At 33.7% G+C, this 22,491-nt stretch overlaps 3 protein-coding genes across 5 annotated transcripts; 2 read left to right on the plus strand and 1 right to left on the minus strand.

Moving 5' to 3' along the window:
• Window positions 1-275: 275 nt before the first annotated feature.
• Window positions 276-2,415, minus strand: LOC124930755 (dnaJ protein homolog). Its single transcript, XM_047471107.1, has 6 exons — window positions 2,165-2,415; window positions 1,718-1,877; window positions 1,487-1,634; window positions 1,117-1,393; window positions 832-1,030; window positions 276-742 (listed from the first exon to the last, which is right to left on the minus strand). The coding sequence occupies exons 1-6, from the start codon at window positions 2,312-2,314 to the stop codon at window positions 411-413; spliced, it is 1,266 nt and encodes a 421-aa protein (XP_047327063.1). The 5' UTR covers window positions 2,315-2,415; the 3' UTR covers window positions 276-410.
• Window positions 2,416-6,670: 4,255 nt separating this feature from the next.
• LOC124931129 (protein IQ-DOMAIN 5-like) lies at window positions 6,671-12,423 on the plus strand. Of its 2 annotated transcripts, none has more exons than XM_047471523.1 (7): window positions 6,671-6,970; window positions 7,591-7,712; window positions 8,258-8,494; window positions 8,979-9,206; window positions 10,426-10,539; window positions 10,954-11,443; window positions 12,009-12,423. In XM_047471523.1, exons 2-7 carry the CDS (start codon window positions 7,629-7,631, stop codon window positions 12,146-12,148), a joined length of 1,293 nt encoding a protein of 430 aa, XP_047327479.1. In that variant the 5' UTR covers window positions 6,671-6,970; window positions 7,591-7,628; the 3' UTR covers window positions 12,149-12,423. The 2 variants fall into 2 exon arrangements, with proteins under 2 accessions (XP_047327479.1, XP_047327480.1); XM_047471524.1 differs by having other exon boundaries at window positions 6,671-6,961.
• A 981-nt stretch (window positions 12,424-13,404) lies between these two features.
• Window positions 13,405-22,357, plus strand: LOC124931578 (protein RRC1-like). 2 transcript variants are annotated; one of them, XM_047472077.1, is made up of 17 exons: window positions 13,405-13,852; window positions 13,929-14,055; window positions 14,240-14,285; window positions 16,027-16,084; window positions 16,199-16,342; window positions 16,678-16,794; window positions 16,912-17,077; window positions 17,585-17,697; window positions 17,916-17,990; window positions 18,530-18,751; window positions 19,038-19,096; window positions 19,204-19,288; window positions 19,374-19,511; window positions 19,991-20,215; window positions 20,304-21,034; window positions 21,450-21,610; window positions 21,734-22,357. In XM_047472077.1, exons 1-17 carry the CDS (start codon window positions 13,778-13,780, stop codon window positions 22,009-22,011), a joined length of 2,820 nt encoding a protein of 939 aa, XP_047328033.1. In that variant the 5' UTR covers window positions 13,405-13,777; the 3' UTR covers window positions 22,012-22,357. The 2 variants fall into 2 exon arrangements, with proteins under 2 accessions (XP_047328033.1, XP_047328034.1); XM_047472078.1 differs by having other exon boundaries at window positions 16,205-16,342.
• Window positions 22,358-22,491: the final 134 nt, after the last annotated feature.

The following is a 22,491-nucleotide window of genomic DNA, read 5'->3' on the forward strand; positions in this document are numbered from 1 at the left end:
AATAAGCAAATTGAAAAAATAAAACTCGGGCTCGTTTAAAAGTTTTAGCTTTTAAATTTTAACGAGCTCTCTCACACGAGTCAAACTATTGTAAAAGCTCGAGTCGAGCTTATGCTAAACAAGCTTGGACTTGTAACGATTAAAACATACAACAACTACTAATTACACACACAAAATCAAGTCAAACTAACCATAATAGAATCGTTTTTCATGTTCTTTCAATTCATTTCATGAGCATCTGTTTTCATAATAAATCTTGAAGTTTGTAATGAGAATTGAGATGATGGATAGGAGAATTTCATCATACCCAAATTAAGATTCATTCAAAATAATAATAATAGATTACATAGAACAGACAAGGTAAACATTTGCCACACCCTTTTTTCAATTATTAATTTGACATATATAGATCACTGCTGAGCACATTGCACCCTTTGTGCACCAGCACCACCATTCATATCTTCATCATCTTCTTCTTCATAAGCCTCCCTAGCCTGAGCCTGCTTCCTTCGCATCTCTTCTTCAATATTAACATCATGTAAAGTAGTTTCCTCGATTTCATCCAATTCCATATCACTCAATTCCATTGATGGCTTAGCCGGCAAGATGGCTTCCAATGCCTTCACTTGCTCCTGGCTTAAACTATCTGGAAACTCTACATTAAAATGTATATACAGCTTTCCCTTCATAAATGGTCTCTTGTACATTGGCATACCCTCATCGTTTATCCCCTTGAAAGAATCTGTTTTTATGCATTATTTTCATCTATATCAGTAAATGTGCAACATTTATAACCTCAAAAGCATTAGTAAGGAGTAAGTAACTACTGACCATGCTTAACAACCTCGCCGGGTTGTGATTTTATCAAGAGCTGTCGTCCATCAAGGTGAGTCAATACAAACCGGAAACCACACAAGGCTTCAGTGAGCGACAGTGAATGCTCGAAAAACAGATCATCTCCCTTTCTCTTGAATTTTGGATGTTCTTTCTGCTGAACGATGAATACTATATCCCCTGTAACTGTATCGGGCTGAAACCAAAGTTACATACAATGTTGGTAAGTGAGCAAATGATTAATCATCCAGCCATTTTTATTTATTATATAAGTTAACATACCAATTGGTCTGCTTCTCCAGGGAAGGTGATCTTCTGTCCATTCTTCATGCCTATCTCGACAATAACCTCCAGGACCTTCTTCTCTGGAACAACCTTTTCCCCTTTACATTGAGGACAGCGATCTTCGTCACTAATCAACTCCCCAGTTCCTTTGCATTCATTGCAAGGCTGTTGCATTTGCTGAACCATTGAAGGTCCAAGCTGTCTGATTGTGACCTTCATTCCAGATCCTTGACAACCAGAGCACTCCATTGAAGCTCCTGATTTTGAACCTTTGCTGCTCACAGATAATACAAACCCCACCATGTTAATTAAATCATCTAGCTAGATGAAACAATCAGAACCTGGAAAATTGATCTTTTCTACTCACCCATTACACTTTGAGCAAATGATATTACGTGATAAAGAAAGCTTCTTGGTTGTCCCGTTGTACAGATCTTCAAGAGAAACTTTCAGAGGATGAACCACATCTTCACCCCTTCTCTGTCTTCTGCCTCCGTTGCTTCCACCACCACCACCTGGAAGAGAAAGAACACCACAGGATGAGAATCGGAAACAATTACTGCAATGATTTTCCAAAAGAAAATGAAGAAATCCTGACCTCCACCAAAGAAGGACTGGAAGATATTGAACGGATCATTCATTCCACCTCCAGCTCCACCTCCCATTCCTTCCTTGAGTGCATCTTCACCGTACTGATCATAGATCTCACGTTTCTCAGGATCACTCAACACCTCATAAGCTTGAGCTAGCTCCTTGAACTGCAGATGCATTCAATAGTATAAGCCACATTTCAATCGCATGCTAAGAATTTGATTGAAATAAAAAAAAAATTCTATCAAATATCTTGCAAATACACAAATACTTTGATGCATTCTCGCCTCAAAACTCCTCTAATTCAAATTTAACCGTCAATTGCTGACAATCAGTGTTTCTAAGAATGTGAACAGTAGCAAATCATATCCCTATCTCAATTTCGTTCGTCAAGTGAATAATTCAGAATTCAGATAAACAAATTCATTATCGTTTCCTTAAGCTAAAGTCGTACCTTCTCCGGATCGCCGCCCTTATCGGGATGATTTTTTATGGCGGCTTTACGGTACGCCTTTTTGAGATCTTCTTGGCTAGCGGTTTTAGAGACTCCAAGTATCTCATAATACCTCGTGTTGTCGCTTTTCTTCGGCGCCCTCCCGAACATCTTCTTCTTCCTTCTCCTTCCTTCGAAATTCGCAGGGCAATTCACAACTTGTTATCAAAATGTAGATCGATTTATGGGGAATCGTTTGACTTGATTTGATGAATAGAAAATATATGATAAAGCGGGAAGAAGTTGAGCTTTATTATATAGGAGGCGATTAGGGATTCGTAACCGTCAGATGATGCATCATGAGGGAGAGTCTAGAATGGTCTATCTTTAACTCGATGGTTCTGGAATAACGGTTTTATTTTTCATTTTCAGATCTTTCCAACAAAATGGCCAATTCTCCCTTTTGTAATTGACATGTCATATTTGTGGTGGGAAATTTGTTTATATTGTGAATTAAAAAAATTGCATTTTGTTACTCACAATAAAAAAAATAGTTAAAATTGAATTAAGAGTGTTTTATTTTAATTTTATATAACATTGTTTCTTTCAACTGTTTATAATATAGTTTTGTTTTTTTATTAAATCATATATTTTTAATCTTTTAAGTAAGATTTTTATCACAACTTTTATAGTGAATATTCATGAAACTATAATTTTGTTATAATTCTGTTTAAAATCTTATTTGAAAATTATTAAAATAAATAAAATTGACATTTTGTTATTTTTTTATTATATAAAAAAGGTATGAACTCAACATAGAAAAAATTCTTAGGTCAGAGTTTTTTTTTTATTATTGTAGAGCGTAATATAGATCATAAGTTGTGTTATGCAATGATAAAACAAATATTGTTTTTAAGCATTATTATACTTTGTATGTTTAGTTGTCTATGTACGTGAAAAAATATTGTATTATAATTAGTCGTTATTAAATATGTTTTATTAATGTTGAATCGTCGTCTAACATTCTTTGGTGTTGTCAGATAGATGAATATTTAAAAAATTTAACATATATATCATCTTAATTGTTTTAAATTTTGGTTTAAAATAAGTTATAAATTCTCTTATCTATATATATATAATGATGCTTAATTTTTAAAGTGTCCGGATTGCCGGGTCGAGAGCTGTGGTTAATTTGGATACTTGGGTCGGATTGTGGGTTGACCCGTTTTAAAATTTAAAACGGTTAAAAATAAAATTAAAAATGCTAGAGGTATGTTTCGAACTTGCAACCTAACAAAACAAGTACAACTCTTTAACCAACTAGGCTACAAAGACTTTATATTTTAAATTCAACACCAAATTTGATAAACGCGGGACGTTTTATTATTAATATAAGTTCAACTTTTTAACTAACTAATCTATATATATATAATGATGCTTAATTTTTAAAGTGTCCGGATTGCCGGGTCGAGAGCTGTGGTTAATTTGGATACTTGGGTCGGATTGTGGGTTGACCCGTTTTTAAATTTAAAACGGTTAAAAATAAAATTAAAAATGCTAGAGGTATGTTTCGAACTTGCAACCTAACAAAACAAGTACAAATCTTTAACCAACTAGGCTACAAAGACTTTATATTTTAAATTTAACACCAAATTTGATAAACGCAGGACGTTTTAATATTAATATAAGTTCAACTTTTTAACTAACTAATCGATAATGATGTTGAGTAAATAGATACTTGCAACCTAACAAAACAAGTACAACTCTTTAACCAACTAGGCTACAAAGACTTTATATTTTAAATTCAACACCAAATTTGATAAACGCGAGACGTTTTAATATTAATATAAGTTCAACTTTTTAACTAACTAATCTATATATATATAATGATGCTTAATTTTTAAAGTGTCCGGATTGCCGGGTCGAGAGTTGTGGTTAATTTGGATACTTGGGTCGGATTGTGGGTTGACCCGTTTTTAAATTTAAAACGGTTAAAAATAAAATTAAAAATGCTAGAGGTATGTTTCGAACTTGCAACCTAACAAAACAAGTATAACTCTTTAACCAACTAGGCTAGAAAGACTTTATATTTTAAATTCAACACCAAATTTGATAAACGCGAGACGTTTTAATATTAATATAAGTTCAACTTTTTAACTAACTAATCTATATATATATATAATGATGCTTAATTTTTAAAGTGTCCGAATTGCTGGGTCGAGAGCTGTGGTTAATTTGGATACTTGGTTCGGATTGTGGGTTGACCCGTTTTTAAATTTAAAACGGTTAAAAATAAAATTAAAAATGTTAGAGGTATGTTTCGAATTTGCAACCTAACAAAACAAGTAAAACTCTTTAACCAACTAGGCTACAAAGACTTTATATTTTAAATTCAATACCAAATTTGATAAACGCGGGACGTTTTAATATTAATATAAGTTCAACTTTTTAACTAACTAATCTCTCTATATATATAATGATGCTTAATTTTTAAAGTGTCCGGATTGCCGGGTCGAGAGCTGTGGTTAATTTGGATACTTGGGTCGGATTGTGGGTTGACCCGTTTTTAAATTTAAAACGGTTAAAAATAAAATTAAAAATGCTAGAGGTATGTTTCGAACTTGCAACCTAACAAAACAAGTACAACTCTTTAACCAACTAGGCTACAAAGACTTTATATTTTAAATTCAACACCAAATTTGATAAACGCGGGACGTTTTAATATTAATATAAGTTCAACTTTTTAACTAACTAATCTCTATATATATATAATGATGCTTAATTTTTAAAGTGTCCGGATTGCCGGGTCGAGAGCTGTGGTTAATTTGGATACTTGGGTCGGATTGTGGGTTGACCCGTTTTTAAATTTAAAACGGTTAAAAATAAAATTAAAAATGCTAGAGGTATGTTTCGAACTTGCAACCTAACAAAATAAGTACAACTCTTTAACCAACTAGGCTACAAAGACTTTATATTTTAAATTCAACACCAAATTTGATAAATGCGGGACGTTTTAATATTAATATAAGTTCAACTTTTTAACTAACTAATCTATAATGATATTGAGTAAATGGATACTTGGGTCGAATTGTGGGTTGACTCACCCATAAACTTAAAACGGTTAAAAATAAAATAGAAAATGTTATCCGTAATTTATTTCACGGTTTTTATATTATTACTCGTGCAAATGCACGGGCTAAATGCTAGTTATAGTAATATTTTTTACTTAATTAGTTGTTTTAAAATTAATTTAAAATATATTAGAAAATAAATTATTAAATATATATAGTCAAATATCTAACTAATTTTTAAATCGATCTATAGCTAAATTTAAATTTATTAAAGAACCGACTAAACATATTTGTTCACATGCAACTTAAAGTAGAAAAAATCATCTCATTTTCTAGTCCAACGACAATAATGAGTGAATATCTATAGCATATTCGTCAAGTTCCGTTCGCACTAAATAAAAATGGAACCTAATGTTCTAAAGAAATGCAATAAGTTAAAGTGAGAGTCAATATTATAGTACTAACTTCCTAATTTCAATAATATTATTAAATTACATACAATTTTATAACATAAAAATGTGGAAAAAAATTGATTTTATATAAATTTCTTAAATGACAAGTTTGATTTGCTATTGATCTTTCTTTTAACAAATGAATTATCAAAAATGGTTTAATATTATGCTTTTTACAGCTCATTAAATACTAACAAATGTGAAACATATCAAAATATATATTTTTAATAATGATCCTAATCAGATGACAAACAAGTTTACCTAACTAAACAACCCACTCATTTCTTCATATAGGAAAATGTTAATATTTGAGAATTGAGTGTAATAGTCTCAAACTCTCCTTGTTAGTTTATATTTTATCTGAAAAAAAATATTAATTCATGAAAATAGGCAATATCATTATTTATTTCATATACAAAATTTTGTCGATAATATTCATGTTAATGGTCATGACGATATTTGATATTTTAGTAGTTAAAAAAAATTAAAAATCAAATATTTTATTGACATCAAAGTTGTTTTAAATTAAAGTGAATGATAACTTATAAAATAAAATAATGTTACTTTTCTAAATTTAAACAAAAAAATAATAATTCTTTAATGAAATGAAATTATAAAATATAAATAAATAAAAAATAATTTAAATAGAACATTATCCTTTCATTTTTTAATTTGTACAACAAATAAGTACAATCATGTTTTTATAAAGTTCCCTCTGAAGGACTATTTTCGAAATGATAGTTCTTTATGATTTAGGACCCATTTCAAAATTAATTAATATTTTGTCACAATAAAAACTACTATTACAATTATTTAAAAACATATAATAATAAAAATAAAATTATTTGTATTTGGTGTAAAAAATATGATTCTTTTGTGTAAAAAAATTAAGATTTCAAAAAAACTCATCTTCTTTGTCCTAACGAAGATGATGAGGAGATGAATAGAATAATGCATTGTAATTTCACAGCAGGCAGTGAAAATGGCGTGGTGAAGGACAGCCAAAATGAAGGTATTTTTGCTTCCATTAATGGGGTAAACAGTTTGGAAACTTAGCCTTTCAAATTTACTCAACAAATATTCCAATAAACACAGTTTCGGCTTCACTCCACCCTCTTCTTCTGTAATTGCATTCCACCACGCTATCTTCCAGAAGTTGTTGTCTATCTTCGGAAGGCAACTCATTTGATAATAGATCTGGACGGAATTCATCGGTATCGTTGTTGTTGATGTTCGATTGTCGTCGTCTTTGCTGTTATGCTGCCATTCTTTCCGCAGTCCGCTGTTAAACTTAGGTGAAACAGGTGTTTCTTACTTCTAAACTCTTTATCTTCCTCATTACAATCTTCACTCGATGTTGTTCCTTTTGAATTTATTTGTTTAATGAATTGCGTGTCTTATTCTTCATTTTACTGAGGTTTACTGTAGGATTTGTTTAGATAATAGGTGAGAGTTGAATCTTGTGGAAAGTGGATTAGAAAATAGCTTGTTTCCACTGAAGGTCGTGAAGAGAATGAAGTTGAACTGTTGATGTTTTGTTTATAGAACATTAAATGTGATAAGATGAATAAAGTTACTTACTGATTTTGAACTGTGAATCTTTACTGGTTGGAATCATTATCCAGTTAGATCTGAAGAATAGTCAGTGGTGCCCCAGTCCTTATCGAATGTTGGTTGAGTTGTTTTGTTATGTTTAGAAGAGGGCTTATGTAAGAAGCAGTTGACGAGTTCCCTAGACGAGGCAAAAGAGTAGACTGAAAAAAGTTATTGTAATTTCTCTGAGTTGTTAGCTTTCAGAATCTTTAGTCAAACTAGCAGACTAAGGAAGGGTGTATGTAATCAAAGTAGCAGAATCTTTTGTTTGCTATTTACTTATCTGGAACACAAAAATTAGATGCTGATTTGTCAAGGCTTTCTGTGACAGGTTCTTACTTCAGAATTGGGAGCTGACATAATATTTCCATGGGTGTCTCTGGGAAATGGATTAAAGCCTTGATTGGTCTAAAGAAGTCAGAGAGGTCTCAATCTTCCGATAAAGATGGAAAAGTGGGTTTATTTATTTGGAGTTATTATTTTTCCTTCATTTTATGTCTTTCCCATTTGGTATCATGAGGAGGTTTCAGTGGATAGGTTATATCAGAATTGAGTACACAACAGATTTTTGGAAGAATCTTTTTCCATTTAATATCCTTGTTAAAATCAATCTTCATAATTGGTATCATTTTCTCTGTCAATATAATATTCTCAAGGTAATACTGGTTCATTCAGTCTATGCTAACACTAGTTCTGGAGCCCTATGCTGCTCAACCCCCATCCTTTCTTTTCTCTAAATAGGTGCCAATATGTAGTTATCATTTATCGGAAAATGAAATTACATTGGTTATTGGTTCATTGGAAAGAAAGTGGATTAGCTCCTATCTGCTTGAATGCAATGGTCATATACCAATTTGTATGAATAGACTCGGGACCATATGAAAATGATTTTTCTATTTAACAGTGTGAATAGATATATGGAAGTCCATTGCAAGCAATTTTTATGTGGAACATTATGATGGAAGCAAACTCTTCTCTATGTTATTTATATGTTGCAGAAAGCTGGAAGTTTTCGCCACAGAAGAAGAAAGCATTCTATAGACATTGACACTGATGTACTTAAGGAAGAGTTCAATCAGAACGTTCTGCCAAAGTCAGATGTCAACACCTCTGTAATACCAGATGGTTCCTCCCTTTCTAGCTCACATCAAGTGCAGGGCATAGCTCAAGTGCAATGTCATTCAAGAGAAGAATTAGCAGCCATACGTATCCAAACAGCTTTCAGAGGATTTTTGGTAATGAAACCTAATCTCTAGCAATTACCTTTTCTGGTTTTCTCGTGCTTCCTCCTACTGGAAGAAGTTAACTGATACTTAAGTTAGCTTATTTGTTTCTTCTAAGTGCCATTTTCTAAGTTTGCTCTCATAATAGGTCAGGGAAGGAGCATTTACACTGCTTTCTCTTCCTTTTTTCCCTCTAATTTTGCGAAACTTTGTTGATTTCATGAATTTGTATCATTAATGGTCGCAGCCATTTAAGGAATACTCTATTCCTGGAAGCATACGATGTCCTCCTTTTGAGGTTCTTGAATCTTTAGAAGTTTCACATTGGATTGAACTCCCATAATGAAATATTGGGGTGATTTTTCTTGTTAATGGTAATGCACATAGTGTTGCAAAAGTATTATTAACATGCAGCTCTGATGATTTGTATGAATTATTACCAATTAAGGAACTCAATAATGACATTATGAGTTATAATATATGGTGATTATTACAGGCTAGACGGGCTCTCCGAGCTTTGAAGGGACTAGTGAGACTTCAAGCCCTTGTCAGGGGTCATGCTGTGAGGAAGCAAGCTGCAATAACTCTTCGCTGTATGCAAGCTCTAGTTAGAGTTCAGGCACGTGTACGTGCCAGACGAGTTCGCCTGGCATTGGAGAATCAGACAACAAAACAGAAACTGCAGCAGCAACTTGAACACGAGACTCGAGTTCAAGAAATTGAAGTATGCACTCAAGGATCATTTCAATTATTTTAATATTATGTCACTGAAATAGCTTGCTAATGATAATTGAAAGCTTCTGTTAATTAGTAGTCATGGACTTGTGAGTATATCTAGCGTGCTCCATAGCTGTAGAATAAGGCAATATGATAACTTATACCATAATAGGTTATTTAGCCATCTGACAATTGACTTATAGATGTGGTTATCAGGTTTCCTACCAATTTGTCACACAGCAACTGCTGGTCTGTCTTCATAGGTTGTTTTGGTTGGCCGAAATGTTGCTTGACAATTATTCAGCTTATGTTTCATATTTTTCCTTTTGAAAAAAATGAAAATTTCATTAAAATCATAGTCAACGTGAAAGTTGCATTGTCTATGATACATAGAAATACAATCCAAGTATGTATAAGTCATGACATGTGTACAAGTAGCTACCATTTCATTTGATTAATGTCATATGAGTTGGATTAGCACCCCAATTTTTATATGAGGGGATCCAACTCATTTTTTCAGTCAAACAAACCATTTAAAAGAAATTATAGCAAAAGATCCATTTGCCACTGAAAGAAATTAATCCATTAGTTACAAGGCAATGGGCAAGTGAAATTTCGAAAATTTGCCATACAAAATCATAGAACATACAATCTAGTCACTATTTATTTTCCAAATGAGAATGTGATCCCAACTAACGACACTTTTATATAAATAAAAATGATTTTTTGAGCGAGCACAACTACAAATTTACTAAAAATGTTGTTACCAAATGTATTGTTGTGCTTGTATTGTTTTATCATTTCTTTAGTTGTTAGAAAATAGAAACTATTTTTCCTTAACATTTTCCATGTTATAGAGATTATGTGGAAGCTTCTTTGCATGCATTTTATGGTTTAGATTTTGAAGTTTCTGGCTAGGCGGTGCAAATTTTAGCTTGAAAAGTGCTAGATAACTGATAAAGTAGTTAATCAGTTTGATGACGTTTCTGTTAATTGATGAATGATGGGCACATGGTTTAGAATGATTCATTTGGTATATAACCTTTTAGCATGAAAAGAAGTTAAACAGGTGCAATGATAGATGTCCTTGATACAGAATTTTGTGCATGTCAAAGGTTTTCGAGAGACTACCAAGTGATAAGAAGTTATAATCATTTAGATAATTTTTAAAAATAACGCTGTTATATTTCCTGAAATCCTAAATTCTACTTCTCACGGGGATTCAGGATGGATGGTGTGATAGTGTGGGGTCTGTGGAAGAAATTCATGCCAAGTTGATAAAGAGGCAGGAGGCTGCCGCCAAGCGTGAGAGAGCCATGGCTTATGCACTCGCTCATCAGGTAAGAATTTGGCAATGGAATTTGAATACTTTCACATTGAGAATTCTAGTATATTCGTGTTGTCTTGTTGAAAAATAGTACAGTTTTTTCTGTCATCTGATTTGAGTGAGATCTTTAGAGTACTTACTATTACTACATATAGTGACTTATGATTTGATTGTGTCAAATGATCAATTGCTTTTGTGCAAAGTGATGATGATATTCAATTTTGTTTGTGGATTTCATGTATTATCTATTACAAATTGATATTTGAGAAAATATTGAGTATCAATAATCACTCCTCTGTTGGTGAATTCTTATGATTTTCAATAAGTGATAGAACAATTAAGAGGAATATCTTGGAATCAATAGTGTGGGGGTTTCTTAATTTATATTAATTTCTGACCAAATTAAATGATTTTTTTTAATCTGCAGTGGCAGGCAGGTTCCAGGCAGCAAGCAGCTCCCTCTGGATTTGGTTTTGAACCAGATAAAAACAGTTGGGGTTGGAACTGGTTGGAGAGATGGATGGCAGTGCGGCCCTGGGAGAATCGTTTTCTTGATAGCAATATGAAAGATGAAGTAAAACTTAATGAGAGTGGAGGATCAACCCAAGGCAACAATGGGACTAAATCTGCCATGAGATCTGCAGGCAAGAAGCCTGTACAAATAGATATTTTGAACCAAAAAACGGGTCCATCTCCTCCAGATGGATCTACTTCTTTCCCTAAAATGTCAACATACATTCCGGTCATAGATTCTACTATGTCTTCGAAGCCAAAGAATAAGCCAACTGTTGAAGATAATGAAGAAGCTGGCCAAAGACGAGATATTGTGTCAAGATCTCACAGCAATCCTAAAGAGAGATCATCTAGACTTTCTGATAGTAAGCAAGCTAAGAAGCGAATGTCTCTACCTAATGCTGGTGACCTCTCTCTCTTTCTCTCCTACCCACGCATGAAAATAATTGGCCCCACTTGAAAAACTTTGTTTTTTTAATCTGGATCGAGATCCATCAATAGAATTATGAATTGGTGTCACACAAAGTTCAGAAACATCTTCCAAATGGATCCCATCTTGATCCACATTTGGATGAGAATTCTGACAGAAATGAAATTTCCAAATGAACCAAATTATCTAATGGGAGCCTTAAGGAAAAGTATGGATAATGCTTTTTCTTGGTTTATGGTAATTGGTAGTAGTATAGTGATAGTTTATAGAGTTAGTAGAGTGTTTTATTTGTAGTAATGAATGAAAATGTATTGAATCTGGGTTATCTCTCTCAAATGGCCTTGAACTTTGAGAGAAGAAAAATCAGATTAATCACTATTTACATTCATTCTCCAAATTATACACATATATTCTGTAACCCATATAGGACTACTAATTACCATAAGACCCTTGTAATGGGTCTTGGTAGTGTAATTTTCTCAGAAATTTGTAGTTATCCTTAGCCTGACATAATTGTGTTCTAATGTGTATCTGAATAGGACAAGAGCGTGTACTCCATTACAACAGGCAACCTGATGGTCCAAGCTCTGTGAAAAAGACACCCAATGCCCACAAAATCTTGAAGGATAAAATGGTGTTGAATGGAGGCAATTTAAACCAAACAAAATCTATCATGTAAACGAACATGCCCACGCAAGCCAGTTATGCTTTTATTTTTCTCCATTTTCAATCATGGTTGTATGAGAGTGTACATATTGGACCTTCACACGAGGATAAGATCACAGGGTCATGATTCATTAAGAGAGTAGGATGTCGAGAAATAATACTTTCAGAGGGACAGTGAAGCTTGGTTTGTCATTAGTGTCAATTTCCATGGATATTTATGTAATGTGAAGTTATTTGTCTTTTATTCTTTGATTGATCAAAGATATGTTCTATCTAGAGCTTTGATGATAGTAGATTGGCTTGATTATTTATCTGCCTAGTATTAGATTTGTTTTATTTTCCTTATCAAACTAGAGGGATTATATGTTTGATTGATAAGTCCCATTAGTTTCTCATGTTTGTCTGTCTTTAATATTATTTTTTTTCTTGAAAGAAGGATGTTAGCATGACCTAACTCGTGACATTTATTATTTCAACTTAACCTTTAGTGAAATATCTCTTTGATATTCCATTAATATAAGTTTCTCATGTTTCCATTTTTAAACTTTAATAAATTATATTTATTTTTGAGAATATATCTCCTTGGTCATGAATTTTACATTAGTGTTGATTTTTTTTTTCAATATCGTTACTATCCACTATAAACCTTACTTACTTTATTTTTAAATATTTTTAAATGTTATTGTTATTCTGGTTTCTTTTCTTTTATTAAAAAAGTTGACATTTGAAAAATGTTAGTTTACCACTTTAAGGAAAGTTCATGACAAAAAATAAAAAAGATGTCACATTGCTCTTTATGGTTTTTTTGCTATATATTGTCCCTCTTGTTAATTTAAGAAACGTGGGATAATTAGATTAAGAGTTTGTTTAAACTTGGCTTGTTTGAGATTTTTATTTGTTTGATAAAAATATAAAAATTATTTAGTTTGGTTGAATTATTATAATTCGTATTTAATTTTTTAAAATAAGGATTTTAATTGATAAATTAAGGAATTATATGATTTTTTTAAAAACAATTTCATATAAAAACTCAAAATATCTAAATAGTTAAAGATGATTACCTGATTTGTAATTATTTTTAATATTCTTTGAGATGGAATTATATAATTTTAATTTAGTAAAATATATTTTTTAATTTGATATAATGTTTTTAATTTTTATTACAAATTTGTGGGCTGATTTGGTAAAATATTGACGAATATTGGGCCTAAAGCTGTAAGAAATAAGAACCCAAGATGAAAGTCTTTGAAACCATTAATCAAGGAGGAAATCGACGAAGGAGGTAGCTGTCGCTGTTCTTTCGCCGTTGGTAACTTGGCCGGTAGACCCTCGTCACGGTCTTAGGGTTCGAGAAATCCAGTGAAAAGGTGATAGTTAGGTTGCGCGATCTTCTTCTCTCAATTAGTCTCGTTATTGCGTCTCCATTTTATTCCTACACTCTTGCATCGATAGAGCTGAGTTATTTTATTTGTTGCAAAATTGAAATAGGTTTCTTTAGTTGTCAATAGAAATATGCATAGATCGAGTCTCCACTCTAAGCATTACTGCTTTCCAATTTAATTGTGTGATTTTGGAGATTACACCAGGTCTTTTTATTGGAATAGATTGTGTAACTTGCTGTTGTCTAAGCTGGTGAAAATAAATGAGTTCATTTTCAATTACACGGAAGAAGACTCCTTTTCAGAAGCATAGGGAAGAAGAGGAAGCGAAGAAAAAGGTTGGGTTTGGAATTTGGTATCCTATTGAAAATCAAATTCATAACATAATTGTTGGTTCTTATACTTCTGTTGCAGAGGGCAGATGATGAAGCAGCTAGGCTATATCAGGAGTTCGTTGAGTCATTTCAAGGCGATGGAACTTCAAAGACATTTGTTAGGGGAGGGACGATAAACCCGAATGACAAAGTGAAGGATACTGAAGGTGGGTGCAACTTTGCTAAAATGAACTAAATTCCCTTTATCCTGTCATATTTTGTTTTTCGGAAAGCCTAATGCATTTTGTTATTGATTTTTTCTTTTTGAGCTCTCTGGTTTATTAAATTATTTCCTTTATGCAAACCCAAATAATAAAAATATGGGCCTTTTTATTCATTCACCGATGACAGGTGGGAATTCCAAAGATGGGGTGTCTGGTTCAAAGAAGGGGAGTAGGTAAACAAATGCTTTTGATTAACCATATCGCTGAGGCTATATGATAAGGAAATTTGAGTAGGGAATTAAGTCACTTTGTGTGCTTCAGTTTGAGCTTGTGTGTTTATTAGGCTTATGAGAAATCCATGCTTCATATTTTGCTATATATGTTGCACTATTCTGAATATGATCTATAGTCTTACTTTGTTCACAAACGTCTTCATAGAGCAAGCTATCGAGAAAGAAACTATGACAACTGCAACGAACATGTATATATATATATTCATATTTATGAACATAATTTATTATATATATATATATATATATGTATGTATTCTTCATGTCTTAATGATTTCCTGATCTGCTCCTGTTGATGTTAGAAAACTGGGAAATAGTGATCCCTATTTTGCATAAGTGTAAACTCCTATTTTGTATATGTATATGCTTAAAGGGCTTACACAGACATTATTAACCTTATAATAGTCTTTAGGATCAAATTGCAGAGTGAGAGCTTGTCTAGCCCAAAAACCTTTCCATTCTAATCTTTTCTGGTGTTTTCATGGATTATATATTTTTTCTTATTAAAACATTCTTTTCTTTTTTTTAAAAAAGGTCAACTTTTCATTGAAAGTAAAACGCAAGATGCGTTTAGTGAATTACAGATGGGAGGGAGCTTATTAAACATTCTTTTAAAATTTTCTTCTAAGATGTTTTAACGTGACCGCTAATTTGTATGCTATATTGCATAAGATTTGGAACTTGGTTTCTTTTTGACGTTCCATTGTAGATGAGTGAAGTTTCTATAACTGCTTACTATTTTCTTCAGGGACCGAATCAATTTGCTCTCTTGCATTTTTTTTATAAATTGGCTATGGCTTATAGCATTTTTCATACAAATATGAGGTTTTCTTTTATTTGGCGTGCATCGCTTGCACTTTTTTGGTAGTTAATGCATGTGAGTGCTTTAACTTAAATTTGAGAATTCTATGAAAGATGTTACTGACAAATGTGAAGTCCTTGTGCTAAATAGAGAATCCATATTTCCTCAAGGTTATCCTTAACAGGGCCATGATGTGTGAAATCATTGCATCAATCTTTTCCAGACATTTACACCATGTCTATGTCAGCTCAGTGGAAAGCAGGAGAGTTATAAGCACACGCATGAAGATATGGATAAATATAGGTTACTAGAATGTCGGTTTTTCAAGGGAACCTAATCATATATAGGTAGAGATTTATATATACATGTGATAATAAATAATTGTGACTCTACCGTTTGGTACTTTCCGTTTGGTAAACCTCTACTGCAATTCAAGGTGATTCTGGTAATACATAGAGTCCAAAACAAAATTGTTTGACGATGTCCAGATTCCCAAAACAATGTCTGGAACATAGTGACCAAAATTTACTGAGTTGGAGCTGTTATCAAGCTGATACTGTGGCCTTTTATCCCTGTGTCCCTTTCTAAACATCCTCTACATTGAAATCAATCGTATGAAATCAGTTTGTCCATTGAGCCTGCTCTTGAACCAAATTTTGTTGTTGTTTTTATGCCTCCCATCATTTAAAGCGATTTAGGTGCAAATTTTCTGAGAATGATATACATAGTTCTTTGCTATAACAAACAGAAAAGCTATTGCATTTTTAGACATATTAAACTACCTTTTCTAAGATCAACCTTGTTTTTAATGTTCTTTTTGGGTCACTTGAAAAAAGTTTTTTGGGTAGGCATAGATTTTGGATAATATTCTTTTAATTGCAGGTATGTTCCATCCTTCTTACCTCCTCCTTCAACAAAGGGTAAAGATTATGATAAGAAGGTCAGCTTTTGTCAGAAAATTATGATAATGTTTCATGCTCAATAGAGGTTCATTTGATTGTTTTGAAGTGATTCTTCCAGTCCTAATTATTTCTCTCTTCTTTAATCATCATAGTTGCAGAAAGAGGAGAGGCCAAGGGAGAAGGAGAAAGGAAAGTCAAGGAACATAGATCATTTTATGGAGGAATTAAAGCATGAGCAGGAAATGAGGGAAAGAAGGAATCAAGATCGTGATGGGCGTCCCAGTGAAAGTTCTGCTGTAAGAAGCTTTAACCATATAAATGTGAAGCTGTTGAAAAGCTGGAGGATTTTAATGCTTCATTTGCACACATCTCTTTTAGTTTTTGGTTTATTGAGATATGTTTTTTGTTTTATTTTTTGTTGATAAATATTAAGTCTGCTTGTCTATGAATTGGAAAAGCAAGTAACCTGTCACATATTGTTGCTTGTTTACTCTTGTGATTTCGATAAGTTGAGGCATATCATTTAATATGTCTCATATTTGGTTATAAACTGACATTAATCGGATTCACAGTATTATATGTCTAGTGTCTATTGATGTCTCCAAACTTTAATGTTTATTTCTTTCTTCAGCCATCTACCCGTTTTGATGAGCTGCCAGATGATTTTGACCCAAGTGGGAAGCATGGATCTTTTGATGACGGTGATCCACAAACAACAAACTTATATGTTGGCAACCTCTCTCCTAAGGTCTGCTCATATACTCTATGTCATGTTTTCTCATTGTGTTAGCTCTTTTAGTGTCCTTGTATTAATGTAAATAACATAATGAACATTGGCTGCTTCTATTTTTCCTGTAATATAAAGGTGGATGAGAATTTTCTTTTGCGGACTTTTGGAAGATTTGGCCCAATTGCTAGTGTTAAAATAATGTGGCCTAGGACAGAGGAGGAACGCAAGCGACAAAGAAATTGTGGTTTTGTTGCTTTCATGAACAGAGTAGATGGGCAGGCTGCCCAAGATGAAATGCAAGGTGCAGTTTTATATTGAGAACCTGGATCATACACATTCACAATTTGATGAGTTGCCCTCACGTGATCTCTTATTTTCATCTATGGTTCTGTTTATGTGATTTGACAATGTCAAGTTTTAGGTCATACCTTTTTGGGTAGTATATTCAATTATGTTGAAAAAAAATCTTTACTGTATCACTTTCTTATGTAGCTTATATTTTTGCAAGCTCTTTTTTGTAAATCTTATCGGGTTATCTTATATTATTGTTTTGTGACAACCAAGCACAAATAATCTGTAAAGCAATCTTAGTTGAATTTATTTTATATTTTAACTGGTATGAAGATTACTTGGTATTTGAAAGAGAGCATATTCAGCTTACTGAGCAATCTATGGGCTTTCAAATTTGATTGATTGGTGTCCACCTTTCCCTTGTCCTATATTAACTCTCTGAGATCTATGTATTGGATTCATTATGTTATGCCTGGTAAACGTTGAGGTAATGAATCTGCTCATCTTCTTATTGCAGGGGTGGTTGTTTATGAGTACGAACTGAAGATTGGATGGGGTAAATCTGTTGCCCTTCCTTCGCAGGCATTACCCGCTCCTCCACCAGGACATATGGCCATCAGGAGTAAAGAGGTCTGTGCAAATTTTCTGTCTAAAACCAATTATGTAGATATCCAATTAACTCCAATACTAGCTATATAACTCCCTCTAGAGCTTTTATACCATTGGCTTCCCTAAAGATAAAACATCATCTGGGCACTATGATTTCTGTTCTTATTTTATGCCTGTGCAGTTAATTAATCAGTTTAATTGGGATCACTATTGGAATTTATGGTTATTTATTGTTGCAGGGTGCTAATGTAATCTTGTCTGGTCCATCAGGCCCACCAGTTACTTCTGTACCAACAAGCCAGAACTCTGAGTTGGTAGGTCAGAGAAACAATTTAGTTCTGTTGGATCTTGTTTATATTGCTCCTATACCTTCTGATTTGCATAGCTGGTGATGTTCCTTATCAGAAAGCACCATTATAAAGTACATGGGAAATGCTAAAACACATAATATGTATAATTTGATGTCTTGACTCTTGAGATTATTTGCCTGCTAAACTGCTATAGGTTATCTTCAAAGAAAAAATATGTATGCTTCATGACAGAACCTTTCATTGAGCTAACGTCCTTGAGAAATGTAGCCGCTAAGTTTCCGTTCTATTTTAGCTCTCTGTTAATTTTGTTTGCATGATCTTGTTCTAAAGTGTATTAGCTTATGCTAGAAAAACACTGTAAAATGGGCCTATGAAATCTACTTTAATTCTTATGTTGCTTTGTACCTTTATGTTGTTAAACAAAAGCCTTATGCATTTGTTCATGTGTCAACTTTTGACAGTAACTTTGTCTCTATTGTGATCTCTTAGTGGATTTTTGTTGTTTGCTTGTATGTTTTCTTAATCCTTTGATGCTTTGCCAGGTTCTAACTCCAAATATACCTGATATAACTGTGTCTCCACCTGAAGACGATCATCTCCGTCATTTAATTGATACAATGGCCCTGTATGTTCTGGATGGGGGCTGCGGTTTTGAACAAGCGATAATGGAAAGAGGGTGGGGAAATCCTCTCTTTAGCTTCTTGTTTGAGCTTGGAACTAAAGAGCATACCTATTATGTTTGGAGGCTCTATTCTTTTGCACAGGTAAATCATTACATTTTGGCAGTTTTCCTTGTTCTGTAACACAGTGATTTGCTTCCCTAGGATATAGTAAGAATATTACATCCTTGCATATGTATATTGGAGAAGATTCGGTATAGGGTCCTATAGATAGTGTGATGGAGTGAATCTTATCACTTGAGATTTTACATTGCCATTTTTAAATGATATGGGACCATTTCTAGCAACTCATTAGATTTGGTAGGACTTGGTTTGGAAAGATCATCCTGCATATGTAAGGATGATCAACTGAATGATAGTGCACATGTAGGGTGATACACTACAACGATGGAGAACAGAACCTTTCATCATGATAACGGGGAGTGGCAGGTACTGCATTCTTCTTTCGAGTTCTGTTACTTCGTTGAATTTAACGCAGTGTAGGTATTCTTCGTTCTTATCATACGTGCTCTTGCTTTGTTTGATGGCATATCTAGATGGGTACCTCCACCAATTCCAATAGCAAAAACTCCAGAGCTTGAAAAGGAATCTGGAACCACTTATGCCGCCGGAAGAAGCAAGGTACTCTTTTAGATTGTCATGTGGCTGATTCTTTTGATCATTATTGTACTTACATAATCATTTCTTTTACCTTCAATTATAACAGCGGGTGGAACAAGAGCGAACTCTGACCGATGAGCAAAGGGATGAGTTTGAGGACATGTTGCGCGCCTTAACTTTAGAGAGGAGTCAAGTAAAGGATGCTATGGGTTTTGCATTAGATAATGCTGATGCTGCTGGAGAGGTAGTGCTTGATTGCGTCTTTGATATTTTCGTCTATATATTTCTTCACAAAATAATTGTTTCTTTCGCACATGTAACCATTACATGCATGAATACATTTATATCCTATTTGGAAAAGTGGTATTTTGTACAATCACAATCCCATTAAGAAATCTCCAAAGTTGATATTGAAAGTGATTTTTTGTTTTTCATTTGGTATAAGTAGGGTTGAATGAGATAGTCATTTCACAAATTAAATTGTGTTTGGGGGAATGATCCAAATTTGTTGTCAGATTTTAAGCTGAATCATAAACTAGATCATGGGGTGTGATTTGAAATATTCTGGTTTCTTGTCAAAGCAGTTTTATCTAGATTAAATTCGAGATGAGAAAACAAGTAACCAAACAGGCTCATAGTGAAAAATACTTAAATGTGCAATTATTGGTTGCTTTATTTTCTTGATATTTGTATTATGTGCTTACACTGCCTACTTCTCTGCAGATAGTTGAGATTTTAACTGAGTCTTTGACTCTGAAGGAAACCCCTATTCCAACTAAAGTTGCAAGGCTAATGCTTATCTCTGATGTTCTTCATAATAGTAGCGCCCCTGTGAAAAATGCATCAGCATACCGTACAAAGTTTGAGGCAACTTTGCCTGATGTTATAGAGAGTTTTAATGATCTCTATCGCAGTATAACAGGAAGAATTACAGCTGAGGCCCTTAAGGTTAGAGCTCTTCATTTGAAAGCATTTGTCCCATTTATATTATCCTTTAATTTTTATTGATTTGCCTTTTATCTTCCTCTGGTTTTAGGAACGAGTACTAAAAGTCCTACAAGTATGGGCCGACTGGTTTCTCTTTTCCGATGCATATGTGAATGGATTGCGAGCTACTTTTCTTCGATCAGGGAACTCGGGTGTGATTCCATTTCATTCAATATGTGGTGATGCACCAGAAGTAGAAAAGAAAATGAGTTCAGAAGATGCAGGTGAAGTGGGTAATAAGGTTAATCAAGATGCTGCATTGGCAATGGGGAAAGGAGCAGCAATGAAGGAGCTGTTAAGTCTCCCGTTGGCTGAGCTGGAGAGAAGATGCCGACACAATGGTTTATCCCATGTTGGTGGTAGAGAAATGATGGTTTCCCGTTTGCTTGATCTCAATGAGGCTGAAAAACAAAGGGGATATGGAATAGAAAATGACTTGAAGTATGCTAGTGGCAGGAGAGGACCAGACACTGTTGAAAATATTCACACACAAGGAATAGACTTGGCACTGTCTTCAACTATTCCCATCCCACAGCCTGAGCTAAAAGCCTTTGAAAGTAAAGGGAAAGTTGAGCCCGTTCTTCCGGCTTCTAAATGGGCAAAAGATGATGATGAAAGTGATGATGAACTGAAGAGAAGCCCTAGGGATCTAGGATTAAGTTACTCATCTTCTGGAAGTGATCGTGCTGAAGATCTTCCAAATAGAGCCGAAGAGATGGAGCTTGCAAATGATGCAAGCTTGCTATTACAGCAGGACAATGGCATGAGTGAAGAACAAAGGTAAAATGATGCATGCTGTCTTTCATTTTCTTTTTAAATGTAATTCCCATATAAATTGAAATATCGTGAAATGCAATTTCAAAAGTACAAGTGAAAAGTTGAAAAGACGAACCACAACACCAGAGAGCTAGGATCAATATTGATTTCAACTCATGACCTGTCTTGATGCTTGTCTCCTTTTCTTTTGATTTTTGATGATTATCTGTTATTTGGTATTTTCATTTTGCTGAACTTAATGATTTGTTTTGTAATGTTTTTTTTTGGCTTTTTCCCATGGCACTTGTGATCTTCATGGGACTGTTATAATGAAAAAGAGTTTCACTTTTTCAAGAATAAAAGTACTAGCAAAAAGTTGCCACTTTCATTTTTTGTCTATTCTTGTTTTCTAATCGCCTTGATGACATTTCTTCATTAGACAAAAATTGAGACGTCTCGAGGTTGCTTTGATGGAATATCGTGAATCTCTGGAAGAGCGGGGTGTAAAGAGCTCAGAGGAAATTGACAGGAAAGTTACAATTTATCGGAAAAAGCTAGAATTGGAGTATGGATTGTCTGGTGGTGACCCATCTACCAAAAGTAAGCGTTGAACTTGTGAACTATTTTGAATATTGCATTTTACTTGTCTGAAATGTGTTCAATACTTCAATATCGATTTTTACACAATTGTTTTAACTTTTTTTGGAGTTCCCTCTTCTGCAGAGAGAGATAATAGGAGGGATGACACCCGGGAGTCTTCAAGGAAGAGACTTCGTAGCCGGAGCCGGAGTGGCAGCCCACCACATAAATCACTTGGTAGAGAGAAGGAAAAAGGAAGCAATATGGACCTTGAAAGACACAGAAACAGAGATAGAGGTAATAATGATTCAGGGAGTGGGAGAGCAAGGGAGAGAGATAGTGAAAAGAGTAAAAGCAGGGAGAGGGATGATCACGACAGGGATAGATCCCGAGTCTCGATTGACAGGAGAAGGGGTAAATGATGAGGAAAAAATGGTAGAATTTCCTCACTCGCAGCAGAATTCTTGATAGGTGTATCGAAAGGGTAAGAAGAAGAAGATGTGCCTTGTCCACTATTGCAGGGCCTTGAGTAATAATGAATGACCATTTTCGAGAATCATAAACAGTCAGTTGTTGACAAATACTGTATGATGCAAAATTGTGAATTTTATCCATAGATTTGATCTGAGATGATGTAGCTGCTGGTATGTAGCATTATTTACTTTTGTTTTTGTTTCTTCAAAATTTGAGACATGGCTTGTATCAATGTATAAAAAACCATTGCACTTGTGACTAAATGTTCATTTAGAGATGATGGATGTTTGCTTTTAGATTGATATGAAGACTTGTCTTGATTTTTTTCTAATAAATAGTGACTATGTTGAGGTTGTGTTATGCAGTGAATGCGATTTCAAATTGTAAATTCTACTAGGGAATGAACATTTAGATTGATGCCACCAAAT

The sequence above is a fragment of the Impatiens glandulifera genome, chromosome 3 (assembly GCF_907164915.1).
Source record: "Impatiens glandulifera chromosome 3, dImpGla2.1, whole genome shotgun sequence".
In the NCBI taxonomy this organism is placed as follows: Eukaryota; Viridiplantae; Streptophyta; class Magnoliopsida; order Ericales; family Balsaminaceae; genus Impatiens; species Impatiens glandulifera.